The sequence below is a fragment of the Diachasmimorpha longicaudata genome, chromosome 6 (assembly GCF_034640455.1).
Source record: "Diachasmimorpha longicaudata isolate KC_UGA_2023 chromosome 6, iyDiaLong2, whole genome shotgun sequence".
NCBI classification, from domain to species: Eukaryota; Metazoa; Arthropoda; class Insecta; order Hymenoptera; family Braconidae; genus Diachasmimorpha; species Diachasmimorpha longicaudata.
In genome coordinates, this window is record NC_087230.1 from 10,181,507 (window position 1) to 10,203,324 (window position 21,818).

Below are 21,818 nucleotides of genomic sequence, written 5' to 3' on the forward strand. Positions count from 1 at the left end.
TACTATTTGTAAATAGAAATAAAAGCCATCCAGCCATCATCATTTTCAATTAACATTGTTTTCCCCTGAGATGAAGGAGAAATCTGCATCAGAGTATGTTCGGCGAATTCAGGTGGAATTTTCCATTGAACCTGTGTCATTTAATCGTGTGACTTTTAAGGGATTTTCTTTGAAAAAAAAATCACAATATTAAATGTACTTTTTCAAAGGAGGTTTTTCGTCGTGAAAGTTGTATGATGATTGCATTCAGTCACACTAAATTCCACTGGAATAGCAAAGGTGCAGTTAACCAATGAACAAAGTTCGAACGAACTCGTGAAAATGACAATTCAATATTCATCTCAAAATTAATTTATTTCTCTTGGAAAAAACATACTCCTTGCATTACATAAAAGAAGTCGCCATTCCCGAAATTTACACAAACTATTTTGCAATTCATTTGAACAAATTATTACACCAATTTATTTCTATACATTCCCGTACGTCTCTATAATTTTTATTGAAATAAATGAATAAATATTTTGCCTTAAAATTTCACATCCCATCCCCTGAGGGTGAAATTGCACGAGCTTAACTCTCCGACCTTCCGTTGGACATTACAACGCTCCCTTCTACATCACTAGTCACCTACGTCGCTATTAAAATGATTAATCATTTGTTTCGACCATTTAAAATTCTACGCACAATGACAGAACACGTAAACCTGAGTTTAATTAAAACTTTCCTGGTCATTTAAAGTACTGTTGACACAATTCCATGGTGAATCCATAGGTTTCAACGACCACTTGATTTATTTTTCATTGGACTTAAGATAAATTGGAGCGAATAAAATAAGTGGGCAACAAAATAAGGAGATAAAATCATCACTACCTGGAATAATAAACTAAAGTGCCCTCATTGTGCGCAATTAAACTATATAATTTACTTCTCTTTTCTCTTAGATTGATTACGTGAAAGGAAGTACACTTTGAGCCCATCGGGTTGATTAATCACTAACGATTAAAGACATTTGATCACTCCTACTTGAAAGAATGTCTAGAAAAGCTGCTGAATTTTTCAATAAAACTGAAATTGAATTCGCTAATTAATTCTGTTTGTTTTACTATTAAATTTTCTCCTATAAGTGTATTTGCCTTTTCGAGAAATTTCGTTTAACGTTCGATTAACCATTAGCGTGCATAAATAATAAGCTCTACCCGTGCTAACAACATACATGCCAACAATATTTATCTTTTTCCACTTATATTAGCCCGTGGTAAATTGATTATTTAGTATAACATTTTTTTTATCATTTGTAGAAACTTTTGTATGAAAAATATCGTGATTTAACGTTCGCGATTATTTAATTCCGTCACGTGAACTTATACTCCCCACTTGGGATTGGCTCCATCATCTGCTACTTTCAACTATGCATACATGATTCTCGTGAGATTATTCATCCTCATTTTGATTATTTAATTAAAGGCCCTGCGGCGTTAAATACTCGCTGATAATCAAATATTGACCCCGTTTATTATTCTGATAATTCATGAGCAATTCCAAGTACTTTCGATATCATCCCTTAGAATAAATATTAATTATGTCATGAACAGAATTTAGTGTCTGAAAGTATCTGATAATAAGTAATCCTCATAGAGGCTGGAAGAACGTTAATTCATCGCTCAAGGAGAGATTCATTTGAGTGGAAAAAAACAGAGTATCAATAAAAAAAAATCTTAACCCTTCGATAAAACCCCGAAAAATGCTCATGCTCCATAAAAATCATTTTTCCCCACAAATAAATCCTCCCCTCAGCCAATAATTCTCCTAACCCATCATCAATAACCATCGCTTAAAAAAGGAAAGTAATTTTCCGCTATAAAAACCTTAAAATATCACTAAAAACCCGCAATGATATTGTCCTCAATCGAATATAGAATTTCAATGAGTTTAAGATACTTTGTTCGAACCAGAGTGTGAGGCATCGAGAAAAGCTCAAGCAGAGTGATTACAATACAGAGAGAGAGAGAGAGAGAGAGAGAAGAAACTTGAACAATTTGAAAAATCTGACAAAAAACCGTCAAAAAGTTTTTATCACAATTATTCATTTAATACAATTAATACTTAGGGTCCATTTGAGCTTTTGTCAAGGCACTCTGTTGCTCTGTGCTCGATTAAGTGCAAATGAAGCCCTCTTAACGAACCATCACGTGAGTTTCCCCTTATTCTTCTTGAAGCCAGGAAAATGTAACTTTCTACGACGTCTCTTGAGCTCATCATTGTCAGCTGTTGAATTTGAGTCTGTTGACAGTGTCTCATCATCGACTGTTGGTAATTCTCTGACCGTTTTTCTCGTCTTTCTCTCCGATAAATCAAGAGAATTATCTGATAAGGATGTTTTTGATAACCCCAGAGTAAGTTTGGCCTCCTCGTATGTCATACTCGTCGCTTCTTGGCTCAATGATCTTGTCATTCCTGTTTTCTCTTTCGTTACTGGTCTTGGAGGAATTGGAGGGACAACATCATCATCACCAACGGTGAATTGCACCTCCGGTGGTGTGTCCTTGCCAGTTTCACTGCTTGACGAGTCCGGAGGGGCTGATGACTCTTTCCATGTCAAACTCTCCAGCATTCCTGGAACATAATTGTTCTCTGGATATTGCAGGATTTTTTTTGCCAATAAATTAAAAAAAAAACATTTACAACTCATTAATGGTAAAATACATTTATTTATGGTTTCTTCAATGACGTCATAAATATGCGCATATTCAGTTTTTAAAAATTTGTTCGAGTCACGTGCAGGGCTAGATTCATATTATTCATGCAACTGAAGCAACTATAGACTTAATTAATCTCAATTTGTACTTGGAATATTTTGAGAATTGATTGATCGGTCAATTCTTGAATACATTCTGCTTTATTTTGAATTCTTCTGCGTTGTTTCACATTGTCGTTAATACAGTGGATTTGCCATATTTATGGCTGTGAAACTGCTGATATCTATAGTTTGTTACGGGTGGCCTTTATAAATAATATTGTATTTATACAGTGTAAAATAGTTGGAAAATGGTTGAGTATAGTTGTAATATTTCTAGTTTGGTGTCTCGCTTATTGACATGAAAATAATAGTTATTGCAGATTCAAGGCACTGTTTCTTTCGCGTAAATTATTTTGAATAACATTTTTTTTGCTGATCCTATGATGTCATTCTCAGCATCAGTGCTACTATCCTCTACTTATTACAATAATAATGTCCCTGATGAATGCACAATAATTACTTAAATAAAAATTCAAGTATCAATTGAGTGGAATTAAAAAAAAAAGAAAAAAGTAAAGTGTAATTATAGATACATAATTGTCGGATACTTCCTTGGCACTGGAAGACTTATCAAATGTATTTTTAAGTAATCGTTGTCATGAGCTTCTCGTAAGAACGAGGTTTCAAGAGAAATTTGTGGTTAGCATATGTGAGATTCATTGTTATTTCAGATACACTTGAAAGTTAAGTATCTGCGAAGGTGTGTAAGCTAATTGAAAGAATATGCCCGTGCAAATGTAATAAAAAATTACAATTGTCATTGATATCATTGTAACTAACATTTCTCACACAATTCTTAATTGCAAAAGATAATAACCTTGTATTGTTTTTCTACATATTCCATTATTTTTTCTTTAGAAAAAAAAATTTTTCGATTGTGAGATAAAATTTTTTCAGCTAATTCTCTTCTTCTCCAACATTTTATGATACTAAAATATAAAATAGCCAATTTTTCACTACAGCACCATGACCAAGACTAAAACACACATTAGTACGAACTAATAAACGAATTAGTAGTCTTTGGCAAAATAAATTTCAAAATTATCAACAAGAGCCTCTACGAACTACTGAAACCGAAAAAAATAATACCTAATTACATCACAAGTGATCCTTTACATAAGATTTTGTGGTTATGTTAATGTCAGTGGATAAGATAGTGCTGTAGTTGAATTAAAAAAATGTGTAAACCAAAAATAAACTCAGTGAATTAAACAAGTAACATTGATTGTACAAGTCCCGTCTACAGGACTGTGTGCATGTCAAAGCTATCAATACCCCAATGATTCATTTTTCACAAATTCACATTGTAAAAAGAATTGACAGTGGAGAGGATAAAACAAATCTGGATACTGGTATTTACAAAATTCGAGGGAACAAAAAATGACCAGAGTCAGTCAATCGGAGTGCTCATGGATGTCCAATTCCTGCTTACCTGCTGCACCGGAGGTTGATGCTGCGTATAGGGAGCTCGCCTCGTCGTCCAAGTCATCTTGACTACTCATTCGTCCTGCGGAAAATTAAAAATTGAAATCAATTTTAAACAAGAAAGAAATTAACGAGGATTCATGTTATTCTAATACTCGCTCCAGATAATGTCTTCGAATCGATATTTACCTCTGAGTCCTAAACTTCGTCCGTTGGGTGCCCCTCGATATAAAATGGTCTCCAAATAGTTTAATCCATTGTTATTAATAATATTGAATCCACAGAGTAATTCAATCTGCTTCCAGCGATGAACTCTCTCCTGTAGCTCTGCTGTGACTTCGTTCAAAGCTGTCCGAGCCTCCACAATGCTCTTGTCAACTTCATCAATTGACTTTCCATGAGTGGAAACAAATGCCCCCACAAGGCTCGACCTCTTCTTTCGTAATTTTTCGCACTGAAAATGAAACACATTCCCCAATGAAAGGGTCCCCTTACCGTTGGCTATGACTCCATTAGCATTATTTTTAGGTTCAAAAGTTCTACACATTCACCCCGGAAAATCATAAATGCCCAGTGTTTATGGATCTCCCGAAATAAAATGAGAATAGAAATAAATATGAGAAAGTAAAATATTCATTACCGCTTCACGAGCTTGTTGCAGTTGCTTTTCAGCTGCTATTTTCTTCTTTATGTATCCTTTATTTTCAATTTCGTGGGTCAGCTGTAGCCAGTGCTGTAGGCCAACTGGTGGTGACCAACAACGATCCTCAAGCTCTCCCTCGGCACGTTGGAGCTCCAATTTTAACATCTGCATCAATAGACAATTGATAAATTAAGAGGAACTGCATTTCTAGACTGTAGATAAAAATGTAAGAAACAATCTTACTTCGATCTCTTGTTTTAATTGAGAGACTTCCAAATCAGAATATGACGTATGCATTCCCATACTCTCACCCTGTAATTTGGCCTCGAGTTTCTGTTTCTCGGTTGCTGCACTTGCCTGCTCCAATCTCGCCCGTTCAAGCTCTTTCTATAATTAAAATAATATATAAATAAACAAAAGGATAAGGCAATGATTAATGAAAAATTTTTCATCCAATTAAATATAGATTTTCTATTTCATTACCTCGTAGTCTGGATAAATAACAAAGTAATGGCACAAGTCTTATGCTCGCTTAATTTAGCAAATATAAATAAGATAAGAGTGTAGTCTAAGAACAATACACCCACAAGAACTACCAACTGTCTTTATCCTATAAATTAGAAGAATAAATAAAGCACACCTGCAGATCCTCCAGGGCGAGTTCAGCCTTGTGTAGGCCTTCCATGTCCTTCATCATTCTCTTGAGGTGTTTCTGAGAGCTTTTCTTCTGCTGATAGGCGTACCAGCAGCCGATCAACGCTCCAAACAATAAAGTTATGAGTATCAAATCCTTAATGCTGTGCCCTGTGTCTGGAAAATCATTAGAACTGATCGTTAATACTGCTAATAAAATTGTCAAAATTTCTTGACCGCCGTATCAAACTTATTTCAGTAATAAAATATATAATTACCCTTTGGTGGTCCAAATAAAACTACATCCATAGCTTTTAAGGCAATCTTTTGTTTATGAATTGGATCTTTAATCCCAAGAACATTACTGAGATAGTGCATATTATTCACAGCCAGTCTGAAGGAGAAGAAAGAGAAAAAAAATGGTAACAATTCATAGTCATGGGTGAATAATATATTCAGGTGAGAATGATTAAAACTTAATGAACAGCTCACCTAGGAAGAGTAGCACCAGTGACACGATGTTGTATAAAATTAGGAACGTATTGTGGAAGTTCAACGTTAGAGGTAAGCCATTCAGAAGTCTGTTCAATAGTCCAATTGTGTACTTCAGACCTCAGCCAGGCCTCCCATAGTTCCCTAACACTAATATGCATGTCATCATTGTGATGGAAGGCACGTTGTCGTCTTTCGTAGCCTGCCTCGTACTGCAGCTCTTCTCTCAGAAACTAGAGGCCATGAAAATAAAGATGTAAATAATTCTCACATCAAAAACTGATCATCCATGATTCCTGACAACACTCATCTCGGTAAAGCACTCGATCACTGAATTAATCGAATGCAAACAATGATAGTTCAAGTAAAATACTTTACATCATCGGACTCTGACAGATCGACGTCGCCATCAGCATCATCGTCCAATTGACTGTGCAGGGATTTAATCGCCTCAAGACCAAGGCGATCGTGTGATGCCATGGTTATGCATGCCAAATCATCATTGCATGTTTCAACGCCTGGAAAAATCATTAACAAAGATAATGATGCACCAACTGTTGTCAACTATAATCAAGATAAGAGAGATAAATACCCAATATCTGTTGCTTATTAGACTGGGCACTGTCATGTGCAACAGCCTGTGCGATTCCATCAGTGAGTGTTGCTGAGAATTTTGTTGAACCCTTTGAGCCATCACTCGAACGAGCCTGATACCCAGTGCTTGCATCTAGTGCACCACCACTGGCAATAACCTCAGTAAAGCAGAGGCACAACAGTCGGAGACCATAAATCACGATTAATTCGACATTCGCCACTGATCGCATTTCTCAAGTTAACCTTAACTCAAATTGATTTTTTATTTATATTGTAATGAGGAAGAATATAATCCTCAAAATATTGAGGATTATACGTCAACTTTTGGGGAAGACAAGTGTTGTGACAATTATCACGATTCAGTTAGTTGGCCACTGCACTCGACAATTTTCACACCTCAAGGACAATATCTCAGTGTATATTAATGGTTTATTTGTTCCGGGAAACACTTTGGATTAATGTTTAATCAATTCTATGAATTTACTCAGGAGATGTAAAACCGTGTGAGCTCTTCTTCCTCGTCGTATGATTTTCCTGATTGCCCCATCAAGACCCCTTGTTTTGATTCAATTGACTTGACTTTTGGTGATAGAAATTGAGTGAAATATCTTTTGATTATTCACCTTTTATGATCTTTATTATTTTACGACTGGCTAAAAATTATTCCACCCAATTATTTCAATTATCAATCCTCTTTTTAATTAAGTACACTTGGCTTTGGGCACGACGAATGAGGGGAATCAGATGTTTCTATCAAGGCCACCAACACTACCACCACGAGAGCAAATGCAGAGGATGAAGTCAAGGGGGAAAAAAGCATAAAAAAAATTATCATGGATTATGTTGGACCAGCCGAGGTGGCACACTTCGTACTTGGCTTCTTGAATAGCATCACCATTTTCGATTTTCTCACGAGCGCTAGTGTCTTCCGCTTTTCAATTTTTCCATTCATTTGTTTGTCCAATCACCATTAATCGACAATTATTGTTACCACTAATTAGCTTTTCTTGAAAAGAACAAGAAAAATATTGAGGGAGATTTATTTCAATAAATGAAAACATCCGGCAATTTCGAAAGTTTTGTTTATTTGTTTTATATGATTCTGAGGTTAGGGTACCCTACGAAACAAACATGGGAACTTCCGTTCACCAAATTTGAGTGTCCGGAGAAATAAAGTCAAAAAAACACGCAAATCAGTTTGTTATCGGAGTGTCCCTGTCACTCTAATATTTGTTACAATAATGCATACAATCCCATCTTTAAAAATAATCTGAATACAGTTGAAATTATGTCATAACGATCGTCATTTAATAATGGAAGTAATTGACGTTGAATGAGTTAGGTGGGGGTGGAGGTGGAGGCGGAGGAGAAGTGAAGGCAGGTTAGGTTAGTATTACATTGCATCGGCAGTGCTAAATAGCTTCAATTACGAATAATACCACAGCAGTAATCGCTTGTTTACATGAATCGGTTGTTAGTACTGGTGCGATGATTCATCATCATAGAATTTAATAAGTGCAATTAATTCTCATGCAAAAATTAATCTTCCTCTGAGGCGTCACAAACATTGCAATGAAATTTTTTTTACGATTCAAGGAATAAATTTTTTTTATTGCAAAAAATATACTGGTTGATTCATAAAAAAAATTATTTTCTTTCGACCTTTTGGGATTACGTTCACCAAATTTATTGTCTTGTGAAAAAGTCGATACATTAGTGACGTGCAAAAAAGCCGGCACAACAAGTGACACCACTGCAAAAACTTTGGACTCCATATTTACATCGTGAATGATCACGTGGACCCCGTGGCTGGTCCAATGAGAGCCTCGTGCCAGTGTTTTGCTTGCTGAACACTGTTGTTTACATGCAAAATACTTCTATGACAGCTATACATGAGCTAAAAATTCTGTGCAATATTTAAACCCTATTGAACTATAGCTATTATTCACGAATGAATGGGAAATTGTTGGAAAATGTGCTTGTGAATAAAATGAGTAATTTTTCGAATCAAAACCTAAAGACAATGGAAAACCAGAAAGACGACGAGCCTCAGGTATTCGTAACCTTGAAGAAGGATGAAGGGGCCCCATCGTCGAGTGATAAGTCAACGGATTATAAAAATCCCCAGAGTAAAATTGCCAGGGGTACAAAGAAAATGAGAATTGACTCCACAGACTTCAACCAGCCGACTGAGAAAAAAGGTAATAATATCTGATTGTTGTTAACCCCAAAGTTGAATAAAAACTTTTCTCTTCATTTTTTGAATATTTATGTGAACGATTTGTTGGATTACACCTCCTTCCTTTGCAGAAACCAAAGATGACGAAGGAGAGACAAAAATTGAACCAAAAATAGATAAAAATGTGCGCTCCTTCAAGCGCTCCTGCGAATTATGGTCCCTCGAAGACAAGAACACCTTCTTCAAAGCAGTGAACGAATTCGGAAAAGACTTCGACGCCCTCCAAGCGTACTTCCAATCTCAAGGTAAGAAAAAGGGCCTGCCGGAGACAATGATAAAGAACAAAGAGCAAATCCGTCACTTTTACTATCGAACGTGGCTAAAGATCTCCAAGCACCTGAAGTTCTCCGAGGATGTGAAGAAAGCCACCCAAGAGATCTACGGTTTAATAAATTACGGAGAACTTCGAAGGAAACTCCCTCGAATACATGAAAAAGTTCTCTTGAAGCTCAACGAACTGATTTTCTGGGGCTCGACGCAGGTTCGTCTACGAGGCAAAACCATGAGAATCAAAACCCCCATATGCCGAGCCCTGAGGAAGCTCAATCAGCTCGAGGATTGGCAGGAGGAGATAAAACTTCCCTCCAGAGTTACAGTTGAGCTACGCCCAGCAAACAATTCCACCTGGTGGGAGGTGCAAGCACACGCAATGAACCCACGAGTGAGAACCCTCTTACCAATTCAACGAAGACTGTCAACCCTCCTAGCCTTTCTGCAGCAGCGATGGAAGCCAGCTAAATATAGGGTTTCTCCAAACTTCGAAAACGAGGTGCTGGACCAAAAGGACCCTAAACTACTGCGAGTGGCCCCACAGGAGGGCATTAAAATTGCTCTTCCTATGGTGAACTTGGGAGAGTACCTCACCAGCAACAGTGTGAGCTTCAACTCCTACGAGGGACGTCTGGGACTAAAGTCTTCGAGGGTCGAGCTGCTGGGTTCTGTGCAACACCTGAAAGGAGTTGGAAAAAAGTCCATCAAGAAAAAGACAGACAAACGAACTCAGAGTTTAACAGAGGAGTGTCCAGTCTCCTTACTGTACACTAACAATGACCTTGATGGAACCGAGAGCAGTGTGAACCCAGAGAAGAATCTCTTCGCTTCTCATTTGGAAAAACATCCTGTGGAGACATCGATGGAGCCTAACAGGTATCCAGGGAGGGAAACTGTGGAGAGGATTCGCGAGGGCTGGACTATCGATGAGGCGAATAGCATTACAGTTGGGGATTTGCTCCTGATGTTTGGACGGGAAGGGAAAATAACTCTCGAATACTGGTGGGATGTGCCGGGGGGCTCCGATGGGGCTAGGGAGCGCGCCAGACAGACTGATGGATTGGCTCTTGCTTTGAAGAAACTTCTCTCCATTGCGAAACACAATTATGGAACGAGCAAGGCTTATGAAAATGCTGGAAGCAATGAAACTGTGATATCATCCAGGATACCCTCTGCCAAGGAGTCGACGTTCAGGCGACCACTGATACCCCAGCCTTATCATCAGATTGGAAGTCACGATGCCTTCAAGACACAGTTGGATAAATTTAAGACTAGGTTTAGCAAACGGGGGAGAACTGTCCGACAGAGGAGCCTCATTGTTCAAAGAACTATCCCTGTGGTGGTGAGGCAGGAGGAAGTGCAGATGGAGGCAGATAGGGCTGGACACGAAGCAAGTCCTACCATCGAGTTGAATCAACCCAGTGGAGAATTTTTGACTGCACTTGGGGGTAGTTCGGAAGCATCGAATTCTATCATCACTAGTGCTACACAGATACTCAAGGAAGGGGAGGGACAGTGGTTGAATAGCGAGGTGGCAGATTACTCATTAAGTAGCTTTTTGGGACAATTTGAGTCGCCGGTCAAGGGTTTCCAGAGGAGCAACGCTGGTACGAGCCTCGGGGATGGTCGACCTTCGTCTGATGTGAGTATTGAAGAATTATGACGATTTATGAAACAAAGAAACATTTTTGTCTCTGTGAACAGTTGGCAATTTTCATATTATCATGTTTACGGAGTTGTCGATTTCAATTGATATTGAAGAATGTAAATGTTATTTTATTTCATTGCGAAAGAACACAATATTTTTATTTTTATGCGCAATGCTCGTGCTGCCAAGGTTTTTATACCGTTTACTTTGAAAGACCGATTTTGAAGTTTTTTTTATACATTTTTAACGGGATTCTATTTTTAAATTTCATCGAAGGAATGCAAAAAGTATTCACGAATTTTTAAGAGCTAATAAAAAACAGAATCTACCCATAATTGTCATTGAGAAATTATTAATGATATTATATCAATTTTTTGAACGCCTCCAATGAAAATTTTAAGAAAAAAATCCAAGACAACCTGAAGCCATTTCCCACAATTGCTATTTTCCATTTTTTCCGAAATTTTTATTGACATTGTGGGGAAAAAAATAAACACATGTTATTGCAGAAAAAAACCATTCCTTTTGTAAGTACGTTTTATGTAAATCCTCTTATCTACCTTTAGATATATCCAGTAATAAATCACAATGTTGATAGTGATGCTATGCAACATTTGAATAATTTGTATGGCCAACAAGTAACAAAATTATGAATATTCTGAATAACATTAGAGTTAAGCTATGGATTGAGCAAAATAAATTTGCACAATGCTTTGCACTAGCTACGTTTTGCAACGTAACATCCATGTTATCTAGAATCCTAAAACAACGAGACGGCATACGTGATAAATTGTGTAATTTATGCATGTGAGTCATGGCAATTTTTTTCCCCGGAATGGCATTTTTTCGGGAGGGAAATTGAACATTTTATGGCATTACTGCGACAATGGAGTCAGTCACTTCACCATCATTTTACGTGAATATCGACGTGAGACTTACGCATCCGGGAAAAAATTCTCTGTTCGAATGAACAAATGTTTGGCTTATTAATGATTACAGGTTGTCAGCCAGATGCAATGTTTGATGGGTGAGAGCAGCGTCGATTACATGGCCAAATTCGCTAACTTGGCCTCGCAAATAGCCTCAGACGAGCAGGATACGTGAGTCACATGACGAATTCTCAAAAAAAAAAAAAAAAATGAGATTGATAAAAAAAAAACAACACAGAGGATTATTAAGTTGTAACCTTGACTCCTCAGTGTATTTTTCAATTTTATACACAACCCGATTGTGACGAGCCGTTGTAAAATATCTCATGTAATGAAGTGTAATTATGAGCATCAGCCGTCACTGCATTATCTCTACTCTCCAATCATTGAAAAAATACAATATGCGAATTTTCATCGACTACTGTCGACGGCATCTAAAAATCGCGAAAACTAAAAAAGAATTCGCATAAAATGGTCGGTGATAACGGCAAACGTCCACACCCGCAGGACGTCAAACTTCCAGGAAAAAAAGGGGAGAAGAGAAAAAAAAAGTGAATTGCAAAATGCACCGACTCTCCTGAATGATTCATAACGCACGCATTAACCCATCGAGTCTAGAGGCGACACCGACTGAACATAGCACTCCTTGCGATTGTCATAACTGACACATACATCCAGCTACGTATTATCAGGTGCAATTTTCCTCGTTGGCAATTAGTCTTGGTATTTATCTCGTCTCACAAATTATCCGCAATCTCGATGGTTATTTCTTGCCCCGTATACATGTGAACAATTTGAGAGACTGAGTATTGCGTTGTTGCGGCTGAGACAGCCACAATAGACGAAAAAAGATAAATCGAGGGGAAAAATAAAAATAAAATTATGAAAATCCCCGTGGACAACAGTTTTTTTATCATCTATGCTATATAAAAAGCGTGACCAAGAGCCGATGTTGATCGAATGAACTTGGGAGCATTCGATAGTGCGCATCAACTACTAGTAGATCATCCCGAAGACTTGGGCGAGTCAGGGAGTTTTGAATTCCTTGACCCTGAGACATTTCGTAACACGATGAAATATTTTTTCATCTCCTCCAGAGAGTCGATGATAACGGTGATAGATATTTTAAGCGTTCATGTCGGGAATCATGATAAATTAATTCGCGTGAAATTTATCTTCGGTGATATCAATGTCACGTGGTATTTGATGATGATTGCGTCATGGTTTCATATACATAGTGGGCTACGTGGGGGATGGGTAAGAACCGCGGGGAAATCCCTCGCTCCTGTGTGAATGTGTTAACACCCACTTTAACTTTGAAACGTACATACATTAGTAATTCCACGTATGGGTTACCAGTGACGTAGGGAGACTGGCCTCAACGTGATTGTAATCATTCAGACGCGGTCTCATCCGCGTTTGAACCGTCACGCGCATCGCACTCTTTCCGATTTTTTTTTCCATAGTGGCTTCAAAAAGTGCTCAATTTTACCGATCGATTTTTTGATCTCGTAGATTCAGTGATTCATCGGATTTTACCCTTTGTTTTTCTCCCTTGTGATTTTTTTTATGGACATTACGCGAATGTTTTCCGACGGAATGAACGACGACATGTCTTCCATCGTTGATTATCATCGGAGCGATCCGATCCAGGCAAGTTTTTCCTTATTTATTATTTATTTGCCGATTTTCCGTTACAAATTCCATCCAAAATGTACCTCGGTTTAGACTATGATTTTTCATTTTTACTGGCATCATCTCGTACAGAAAAACTTTTGACAAATTTACATAATTATTTATTTGAACATTATTGATGACCATTGGACACGAGTAATCAATTCAACTTTGATAGCATATTTTTATTCCCCTCTGAAACCGATATATTTTATTACTTGGAATCAGGTTTTGTGAATTTTCATCAGAATACGAGAATCGCCATGCCGGGGATAATGGAGTTGATCCAAGGACAATTGAGTTGTTAATTATTTCGATGATCGATGGATCGTTGGAAATTATCGTAGATTGCGTTGTGTATTGAGTCTAGCCGATTCCTATTGGATCAGTGGTATTTTTTTTTTGTATCGACTATGCAATTAGTTCCTTATCGAGCGTCATGTAATTACAATTTGCATCATTAAGTTTCACCGGTTTTTCCTGTACTGGAGGAACCGCATGTAGTAAATTCACTGAATGAAACGTCAATTCCATTCATTGCGATTCGTTTTGAGGTAATTTTTCCTCATGGAAGAAAAAAAAATATCTTTTGCAGGGATTTTTTCAAATGTCCCCGCTGGACAATGACGAACCCTACCCCACTATTCTGGATATGGATACGACGGAGAATAAAGAGTGTCCTTACAGCAAGAGAGGATGCGAAACCGCAAAAAAAAAGTTCTTTCTAGGTAATCAAAATTGTTTGAGGAAAAAACTATAAATAGACAGGAGGAAAGAATTTTACTTATCTGGTGTATTGCTACGATTGCTGATTTTAGGGGAAGAATTTGATGAGGCCGATGGCAATGCTTGGTCCACCAAACCGATTAAGGAGTGGAGCCAGGGAGATACGATAAACTGGCTAATGTCAGCGGCGTCACATATGGGACAGGCATATTGCTCGATTCAACATACTTTGGCCATTCCTGGAAGAGATCTTATCACATTGACTAAACAAGATTTTATATTTCATGATCGAGCTTATGGGGACAAGCTTTATGATCTTTTGCATTCACAGAGAGTCTCAAATTTTTGTAAGTTTAATTATTAATAATTAGGGCCTGATTATTGCATATTGCCTTTCGAATTTGGAATATGCTCCGGATTTTAGGAGTTGGGATTTTTTTTTAGTTTTCATTTGGATGAAAAAAACCTCCAATTTCATAGAGAATTTAGTATATCCATGATTTTTTAATTAATTTAATGGAGCGTTATTTGGATATGATCAATGAATTTATGGTAATTAATGTGTCTTGGTTAAAATACGCTGTTCATTATTTTAGCACCACACTTTCCATCGATTCATCAGACATCCGAAGACGAGCGCACACACACGGGATCGTCCACTGTTTCCGGTGCGTAAAAAAGAAATAATGATGAAAGTTTAATTACGAAATAACATTGATATACAGTCATCAGGGTAATGTTGAATTAACGCGCATTAATTATGCTTTGACAAGAACAGTTGTTTCTCAATATTTATAGATGCAGAGTCTGAAGACAGTGTGGAAGTGTCACCGAAGAGGCCGGGCCCTGGTCGACCGAAGGGGTTCAAGCAGAAAAAAAATTGTAAGTTTTCAAGTAATTTATAATTGCATCTTATCTCTTGTTTCATATTTATTTCATCCATGAAATATATAATTTTACATGTTTAACATATTTTTCCACACGGACATATGCAGTCTATTTCTTATGACGTCTCATTTTAGCAACGAGTCAAGGCAAACTGTGGGAATATATAAGAGATCTTCTTAGAAATCCAGAAACCTGCCCCAGTCTCATTTGCTGGGAGGATTACTCTCAGGCAAAGTTCAGGTTCGTCAGGAGTGATGAAGTGGCGAAACGCTGGGGTGCGCGGAAGGGAAATACGAAAATGACTTATGAGAAACTGAGTAGAGCCATGAGGTACATGAATCCCCTTGCTATCGAATAAATGAATTCCCTCTCGAAATCGTGGAACGTCATAGATTATCTCTTCTTGTCAATATTGAAATTATTTCGATAACGAATGACTTTACTTTTTATTGAATGTCAAATAATTGGTCATGTTTAAGAGGTGAGCTTTACAAGGATCTCGTGACACTGTATCATGCACAAAAAGAATAATGAATAAAAATAATGGAACACTTTGGGAAAACTTTAATGAAAATCATCATATAAGTTACTTTAAAACGAGACTTTGACTAGTTCTTGATTAAAAATTTCCGTAAATTAATATTACATTATAATTGTGAATTAATTCCTTCAACTGATAAACCCTTTTATTTCTAGGTATTATTACAAAAGCAAAATCTTCCTTCCAGTCCTGGGACGTCGGTTAGTATACCAATTCGGCCCCAATGCCAAAGGATGGGAAACGGACAATCCGAATTTCCGTCGATGAATTACGAGAATAAAGAAGACGATGAGATGAACGAGAATGTGATTTAGTTACGTTCCCCGAGCGTGTACCAACACGATATTGGGCGCTCAGTACTTACTTAAGGGTTTTTCCTCAGGAAGATACTTACCGATTGATTTTTTTAGTGAAAAATTGACAAACTGAAGCAGTGATAACCTTCAGATTTAAATTTACAATATTGTTGTTCATCAATTTATATAAACGATTTATCTACGTAGCAGATATCATCTATTGATTGGATGGATACTAAATTCAGGAACTCATCAATTTCGAATAATTCACTTTTTTACTTTTCATATGAATCCATTTCGAAGTTTATTGCGTTCTAATGGTATTGTTATTGGCCCATGAATCGCATGCCACATTTCATTGCATTTACAGAGCTCAAGGAAATTTTTTAAAAATCTGAAAAATTCATACTGGCGAAAAGATTCATTCCTCTGCTTTGTGTAATTGCGGCAAAGTAATTTTCCATCTATACAATTGTATATTAACATATCTTACAAACAAATAACAGCATTTATGAGAAATAAACAAACGATTTTATTTATAATTGTAATTTCACAAAGAAGATGAATAAAATCCTGTCTATCCTTCCAATAAAATTGAGGCATTATCTTGAATTCCTCTCGATCTAATAAATAAATATATACTCATTACCACCGATGTAACTTTTTCATCAATTCGTACTCATCGGGCTCTGCAATCCTGATAATGAACAGCTTCACGGAAATCCCTTCTGCACCAGCATCGGGGAGTCCCCCCATTCTCCCTCCGTGCTCACCACACCAGTGTTACCAATGACGCAAAGGTGATCTCCACGTAATGTAGATGATTCAGAGGGGATTCGATGCGCCTTTAAATAATGAAGCTCCTCGCGGGCGGCACTTACTTTTTCCTCGTTGAGCGTAAAGTGATCATTCCGTCCTTCTGGACACCCTGCTACTTCTTGTCTGCATCAAACACTCCAAGAGCCAATTCAATTTCATTCAACTTAATCCAATTCAATTCGCTTTATCTGCGGAACCGTCATGTCTGGCCAAGCAGCGAACGATGAAATGAGCGCCATCGATAATTATTTTCTAAGCGATCCGATGCAGGCAAGTTTTTCCTTGTTTACACTATTTGGATTTTTCATGGTTTCTAGTTCGCTAGGTCGGTGATTAGTAGATTTTTCCTTATTGACGGATTCGCCGCTAGGGAGTCGCGCAACGTTTCCGCGGTTGTGCAGTTGAAAATAATGCGTAAATCTCCATGATTTGTTGGTGGTGGTGGTGGTTTTTTTAAACAATTACGATTTTTTATGAATTCAAGTTAAAAAGTCCTGATTTTAAGAAACAAATAATTGTGGAGTCTGTTATTTTACTTTTACGCAAATTACGGTAGACGTATGACTGGAGAGGAAGAGTGAACGGAACACTAAAATATTTTCCGCACTATTTTTAATTTCCCTTGTCCGTCAATTGACAACAGTCTTTTTTGCAATTCGGAAGGAGGGAAGTCACTGCAAAAAAGATGAGATTTTTTCCTGTCGGTTCTGGTGTGAAGAATCGCTCCAAAAGCCGCAACTTTATCCTCACAACGACGAGTAGTACATTCCGTGAATGGATCAGACATTGCTTCACAAGGCACACAATTGAAAACAAATTCCTCATCTCGCGAAAACGTTTTGCAGATTTTTTGGCCAACATTACTGCACGACGATGTCCTACTCAACGATATTCTGGATATGGAGATGGCCTCTGGTGAACAGCCGCCTCCCGATAAGGAAACTGAGAGCGCGAGGAAGACGCGCTTCTTAAGTAATTATTTTTTTTTCTGTGCCTGCAAAAAAAAATATTTCCCACCGTTACGAATTCATGATCCATTAATTTAGTGGATAGTGACGACAAGGACGATGGAGACGCATGGTCCACGAAGCGGATTGAGGATTGGAGCCAGGGAGACACGATCAACTGGCTCATGTCAGCCGCATCACATATGGGTCAATCCTATTGCTCGATTCAACAAACCCTAGCTATGCCTGGAAAAGAACTTCTCACTCTGACGAAGAAAGATTTTATTTTCCATGATCAAGATTACGGAGAGAAGCTCTACGACCATTTGCATTCACAGATGATGTTAAATATCTGTAAGTACATTTTTTCGAGTCAACACAAAGAGACAAGTTAGATCAATGTTTTATTTTCTTATTACAGTACCAAATTTTTCGTCCCTCCGAAAGATCTTGAAGCATGGTCGCAGATCCTCCGGATCAACGACGGTTTCTGGTATGTAGCAGTCAAGGCAATAAATCTATCAAAATCGATGAGACATCATTTCATGATTAAACCGATTTAGATCAATCAACCCCTATATTATTGTGTAACAGAAATTACCGAGTCTGAAGACAGTTTAGATGAATCACCTAGACGACAAAGGCCAGGGCGGACCACAGGATTGAAGCAGAAAAAACAATGTAAGCATCGAGACGAATGGTTTTCAATCTAAAACAAATTACAAAATTTAATTTCCTTTCTTCGCATGTAGATTTAATAATGTGCACCAATGAAATATTCGTAGCAAACAATCTAGGAAAGTTGTGGGAGTTTATCAGAGACCTTCTGCAAAATCCAGAAACCTGCCCGAGTCTTATTCGCTGGGAGGACTACTCCAAGGCAAAGTTTAAATTCATCAGGGGCGAGGAGGTGGCCAAGCGGTGGGGTGCGAGAAACGGAAACACAAACATGACTTACGAGAAAATGAGTAGAGCCATGAGGTATCATTACACCAATAAAGTCTTTCAATCTGTCAAGAAGGACAATTTAGTCTACCAATTCGGTCCCAATGCCACAGGATGGCAGACAGACAATCCCAATTTTTCACGTAAATCATCGTCAACATAGATCAATAAAATCTATCAACGAATAGGAACTTCGACAATAACAGTAACTAACAGGACATAGTATATCATATTTTAAGAATAGAGTAGGAAAATAATCGTTCATTAGCTCAAAAAGAAGATTTATTCGAATGAAATCTACATTCATTTTTAAAAGCTGAGTTTCAGAAGCTCATCAATGTGAGGAAAAAGTACAATACTCTTACTGTTTATATCTCCATAACATCTTATCATTGTGGCGATGGTCATTGTCAAATTCGCGATTTCTATAATATCACAGGAGGTACTCAAAAACCTTAACATTATTCACTATTATTGCTCATAGCCTTATTTCATTGCAATCCTGAAGGTCAATATACTTAATTTTATTGCAAATTTTTGGCAATATGAGAATGTAAAAGCTTGAAATACAACGATTGTTATCGTTATTCAGTTAAGTTATTTGGTCGGAAGAGTCTAGAGGAGTGCTACTTCATTGTATCCTGACAACTTGAATTCAGTTGTAACTTTATGTTAATTTAAGCCGCCTAATTCCATTATTTTTGTGATTTTTCATTTTTTGTAACTTTGGAACTCAATAAAAGCACGACAATTCGCCAAAATTTAATTAATTCATTACATAAAATAAAAACATTATTTTGTGCTCCGCCCGATCCTAATTAATGAGATATATCAACATAAATGTACATACTTCTCATGAAAAAAAAATATACACAATTGACAAAAAATTCAACTTTTTTCATAATATTACTTTCCTATACATTAGATTGTGTAGCATGCAATACATGAATCAACATTTCAAAACAATGATTATCATCATCCAGATGATATTATATGCAAGAAAAATGCATATGTAATTGGTACATGGAATTATTATCGAAATGCTAAAGGCACGTGAATTATTAATCATTATTTAAAAAGCCGAATGAATCGACAAAACTCCTAAAATAATTCACCTCCAACCGCTAATATGTCTTTCAACGTTCTTCAAAAATCGCGAGAAAACTCTTGTATGTCTATTGTCCGGCGGAAATGATTCTCTAGCAAACAAGACTAATTGAAATTTTCATAAATCAGAGAAAGAATCCTTTCGTTGTAACAATCTTAAACATTGAAAAAAATTCGTTTCATTGAATGACTTTGTAGTTTTGGCAGTTGGTCTAGTCGAGATGATACACTTGTCGAAAATCTCGAACGTGGAGGGTAATAATTAAGGCCCGGATATCCTTGGGATGTCGTCTGCAGATTATTTTTCCAGGTATGGTCTCACCTGAAAGTAGTAATTCCAGTTTCTAGTATTTATTCACGTATTTTTTAACATCTAAAATAACCTAACCTATAAAATAAAAATTTCATAAATTATTTGAAGGTTTGAAATTACCTTCTTTAATACTAATAGGCTCACTAAGAGAGAAGACAGTTTGTTTCCAGTGGGTGGGTTTTGCCTGGGGACCAGTGCTGAAGGAAATAGGATTATCAAGATCAAAAAAGACGTCAAAATATCCAATAATTGCCGTTAAAGAACCAGTCTTCTTGACTGTCAATTCGAAATCAGTGGTAAAGTCCATGCAGGTTGTGTCAACAGTAAAGAGATCAAAATCCTGAATTAAGGAGACACTTGTAACAATGTCCTTGGCACTGCAGACTTCGATACTGGGCTCCTGGACAACCTTCTCCTTCATACAGCTCATTTTAAAGCCATAAACGTTCGACCAGTAATCTACTAAATCGATGTATCGTTTCGTGTCTCCACTCCCCGCGAGACTCAGGGTGCAACGATTGGGTAGAAGTTTGCCTCCAGGTTTTAGGTAGTGGTCTCTGGCATAGATAATAGTATCGAGCATCCCCTCAAATAGAAGAAAATATCCCATCCACTCGGATACAATAGCGTCGACTTTGTTGACCCCCAGATTGATGCACTCAAGTCTTCCTTTTTTCAATTCAATCACATCATTGAGATTGTTCTCTCTGACAATGTCCATCGCATGGTAGATGACATCCGACTGATCTACACTGAGAACTCTCTTGCATCCAGACTTTGCTGCAAACATCGAGAGAATACCTGTACCACACCCAACGTCAAGCATTGTGCAGTCTTTAAACATGTGGGAGTTTGTTAGGAGGGCATCACGATAGCTCTCCGTTCTGACAGTGTCAGTTAACATCTCGTGGTGTATGGCGAAGTGACTGTAGGTGTTGAAGTAGCCTTCGTCGGCCAAAACTTCTACCTCATTGACGCATCTTTTCAATGGCTTTTCCGGCTCATCGTCAAATACTATATTTTGGACCTTTTTTTGCATCTCGTCAATCTGCTGTTTAGCCAGATAACAAGCAGTTTCCCTCTGCTCCACCTGTGCCCTTAATGACTGAATCGTTCGCTGAAGCTCCGCGAAATGTGTCTCAGATAAAGTGACACATCCATTCTCACAGTTAACAGGAAATGAGGTGGTCTTGGTGGAGTCCTCTGGACAGCCTGTCTCCTCCTCCAGCTCTTCGATATCCAGCATGAGCCAGGCATCATCTTGAAGGACAGGCATCAAGTACTCGTCACTATCCCAGGATTTTTTGCAACTGGCAAGATCCCCAGGAGAGGGCTTATGCTTTCTAACATAATTAACGAACTTTCTATATGTGTAGTCATCCAATTGACAATCCCTCACGAATTTTCCGAGGTCTAGTCCATGAGAGCTCCTCATGTGTTTCGTTCCCTCCGAATATCCTCGGGATTCTTTCTCGCAGAATAGACAGATAATCCTGCATGTGTCATCCTCAATCTCATCCCAATCATCTCCACTCTCTCCATCGCTGCACTGCAATTCCATTTCGTGGCTGGACACCAGATCTGGCACTAGCAGCCAATAATTTTATATTTATCTCACAATTTAATTAATAATTCTTCTCAACGTGTAATCAATTAATATTGAAAGAAGCACTCACCATTGTTTGTCATTTTGACAACTGATTGTGGAATGTTTTGTTGATGATTTGGAGGGTCGAACAGTAATTGTAAATAGAGGTTAACCGCTTCCAAATACCGCTTCACGCGTCTGATGGGCACGTGTGTCTTATTTTACGTACAAGAGATTTTTTGTTGTGTTGATACTATAGGAATCGACCGTAAATATTTCCTGTATGGGGAAAACACGAAATTAC

General features: G+C 37.6%; 5 protein-coding genes across 9 annotated transcripts; 3 read left to right on the top strand and 2 right to left on the bottom strand.

Moving 5' to 3' along the window:
- Positions 1-335: 335 nt before the first annotated feature.
- Positions 336-7,540, bottom strand: LOC135163848 (stromal interaction molecule homolog). Its single transcript, XM_064123712.1, has 10 exons — positions 6,583-7,540; positions 6,369-6,508; positions 5,991-6,223; positions 5,777-5,892; positions 5,506-5,675; positions 5,109-5,252; positions 4,863-5,030; positions 4,412-4,676; positions 4,230-4,304; positions 336-2,613 (listed from the first exon to the last, which is right to left on the bottom strand). The coding sequence occupies exons 1-10, from the start codon at positions 6,812-6,814 to the stop codon at positions 2,186-2,188; spliced, it is 1,971 nt and encodes a 656-aa protein (XP_063979782.1). The 5' UTR covers positions 6,815-7,540; the 3' UTR covers positions 336-2,185.
- Positions 7,541-7,970: 430 nt separating this feature from the next.
- On the top strand, positions 7,971-12,024 carry LOC135163845 (protein cramped). The gene is made up of 3 exons (XM_064123704.1): positions 7,971-8,785; positions 8,895-10,735; positions 11,741-12,024. Exons 1-3 carry the CDS (start codon positions 8,536-8,538, stop codon positions 11,843-11,845), a joined length of 2,196 nt encoding a protein of 731 aa, XP_063979774.1. The 5' UTR covers positions 7,971-8,535; the 3' UTR covers positions 11,846-12,024.
- Positions 12,025-12,175: 151 nt separating this feature from the next.
- LOC135163885 (ETS-related transcription factor Elf-5-like) lies at positions 12,176-16,343 on the top strand. Of its 2 annotated transcripts, none has more exons than XM_064123777.1 (7): positions 12,176-13,323; positions 13,940-14,072; positions 14,163-14,417; positions 14,667-14,738; positions 14,869-14,952; positions 15,093-15,288; positions 15,655-16,343. In XM_064123777.1, exons 1-7 carry the CDS (start codon positions 13,240-13,242, stop codon positions 15,764-15,766), a joined length of 936 nt encoding a protein of 311 aa, XP_063979847.1. In that variant the 5' UTR covers positions 12,176-13,239; the 3' UTR covers positions 15,767-16,343. The 2 variants fall into 2 exon arrangements, with proteins under 2 accessions (XP_063979847.1, XP_063979849.1); XM_064123779.1 differs by having other exon boundaries at positions 14,875-14,952.
- A 128-nt stretch (positions 16,344-16,471) lies between these two features.
- On the top strand, positions 16,472-19,296 carry LOC135163883 (ETS-related transcription factor Elf-5-like). Of its 4 annotated transcripts, none has more exons than XM_064123773.1 (6): positions 16,472-16,884; positions 17,460-17,586; positions 17,661-17,915; positions 17,983-18,054; positions 18,156-18,242; positions 18,314-19,296. In XM_064123773.1, exons 1-6 carry the CDS (start codon positions 16,816-16,818, stop codon positions 18,667-18,669), a joined length of 966 nt encoding a protein of 321 aa, XP_063979843.1. In that variant the 5' UTR covers positions 16,472-16,815; the 3' UTR covers positions 18,670-19,296. The 4 variants fall into 4 exon arrangements, with proteins under 4 accessions (XP_063979843.1, XP_063979844.1, XP_063979845.1 ...); XM_064123774.1 differs by having other exon boundaries at positions 16,488-16,884; positions 18,347-19,296; XM_064123775.1 differs by lacking the exon at positions 16,472-16,884 and adding an exon at positions 16,922-17,372.
- LOC135163859 (uncharacterized) lies at positions 18,771-21,792 on the bottom strand. Its single transcript, XM_064123727.1, has 3 exons — positions 21,603-21,792; positions 20,047-21,513; positions 18,771-19,935 (listed from the first exon to the last, which is right to left on the bottom strand). The coding sequence occupies exons 1-3, from the start codon at positions 21,613-21,615 to the stop codon at positions 19,826-19,828; spliced, it is 1,590 nt and encodes a 529-aa protein (XP_063979797.1). The 5' UTR covers positions 21,616-21,792; the 3' UTR covers positions 18,771-19,825.
- Positions 21,793-21,818: the final 26 nt, after the last annotated feature.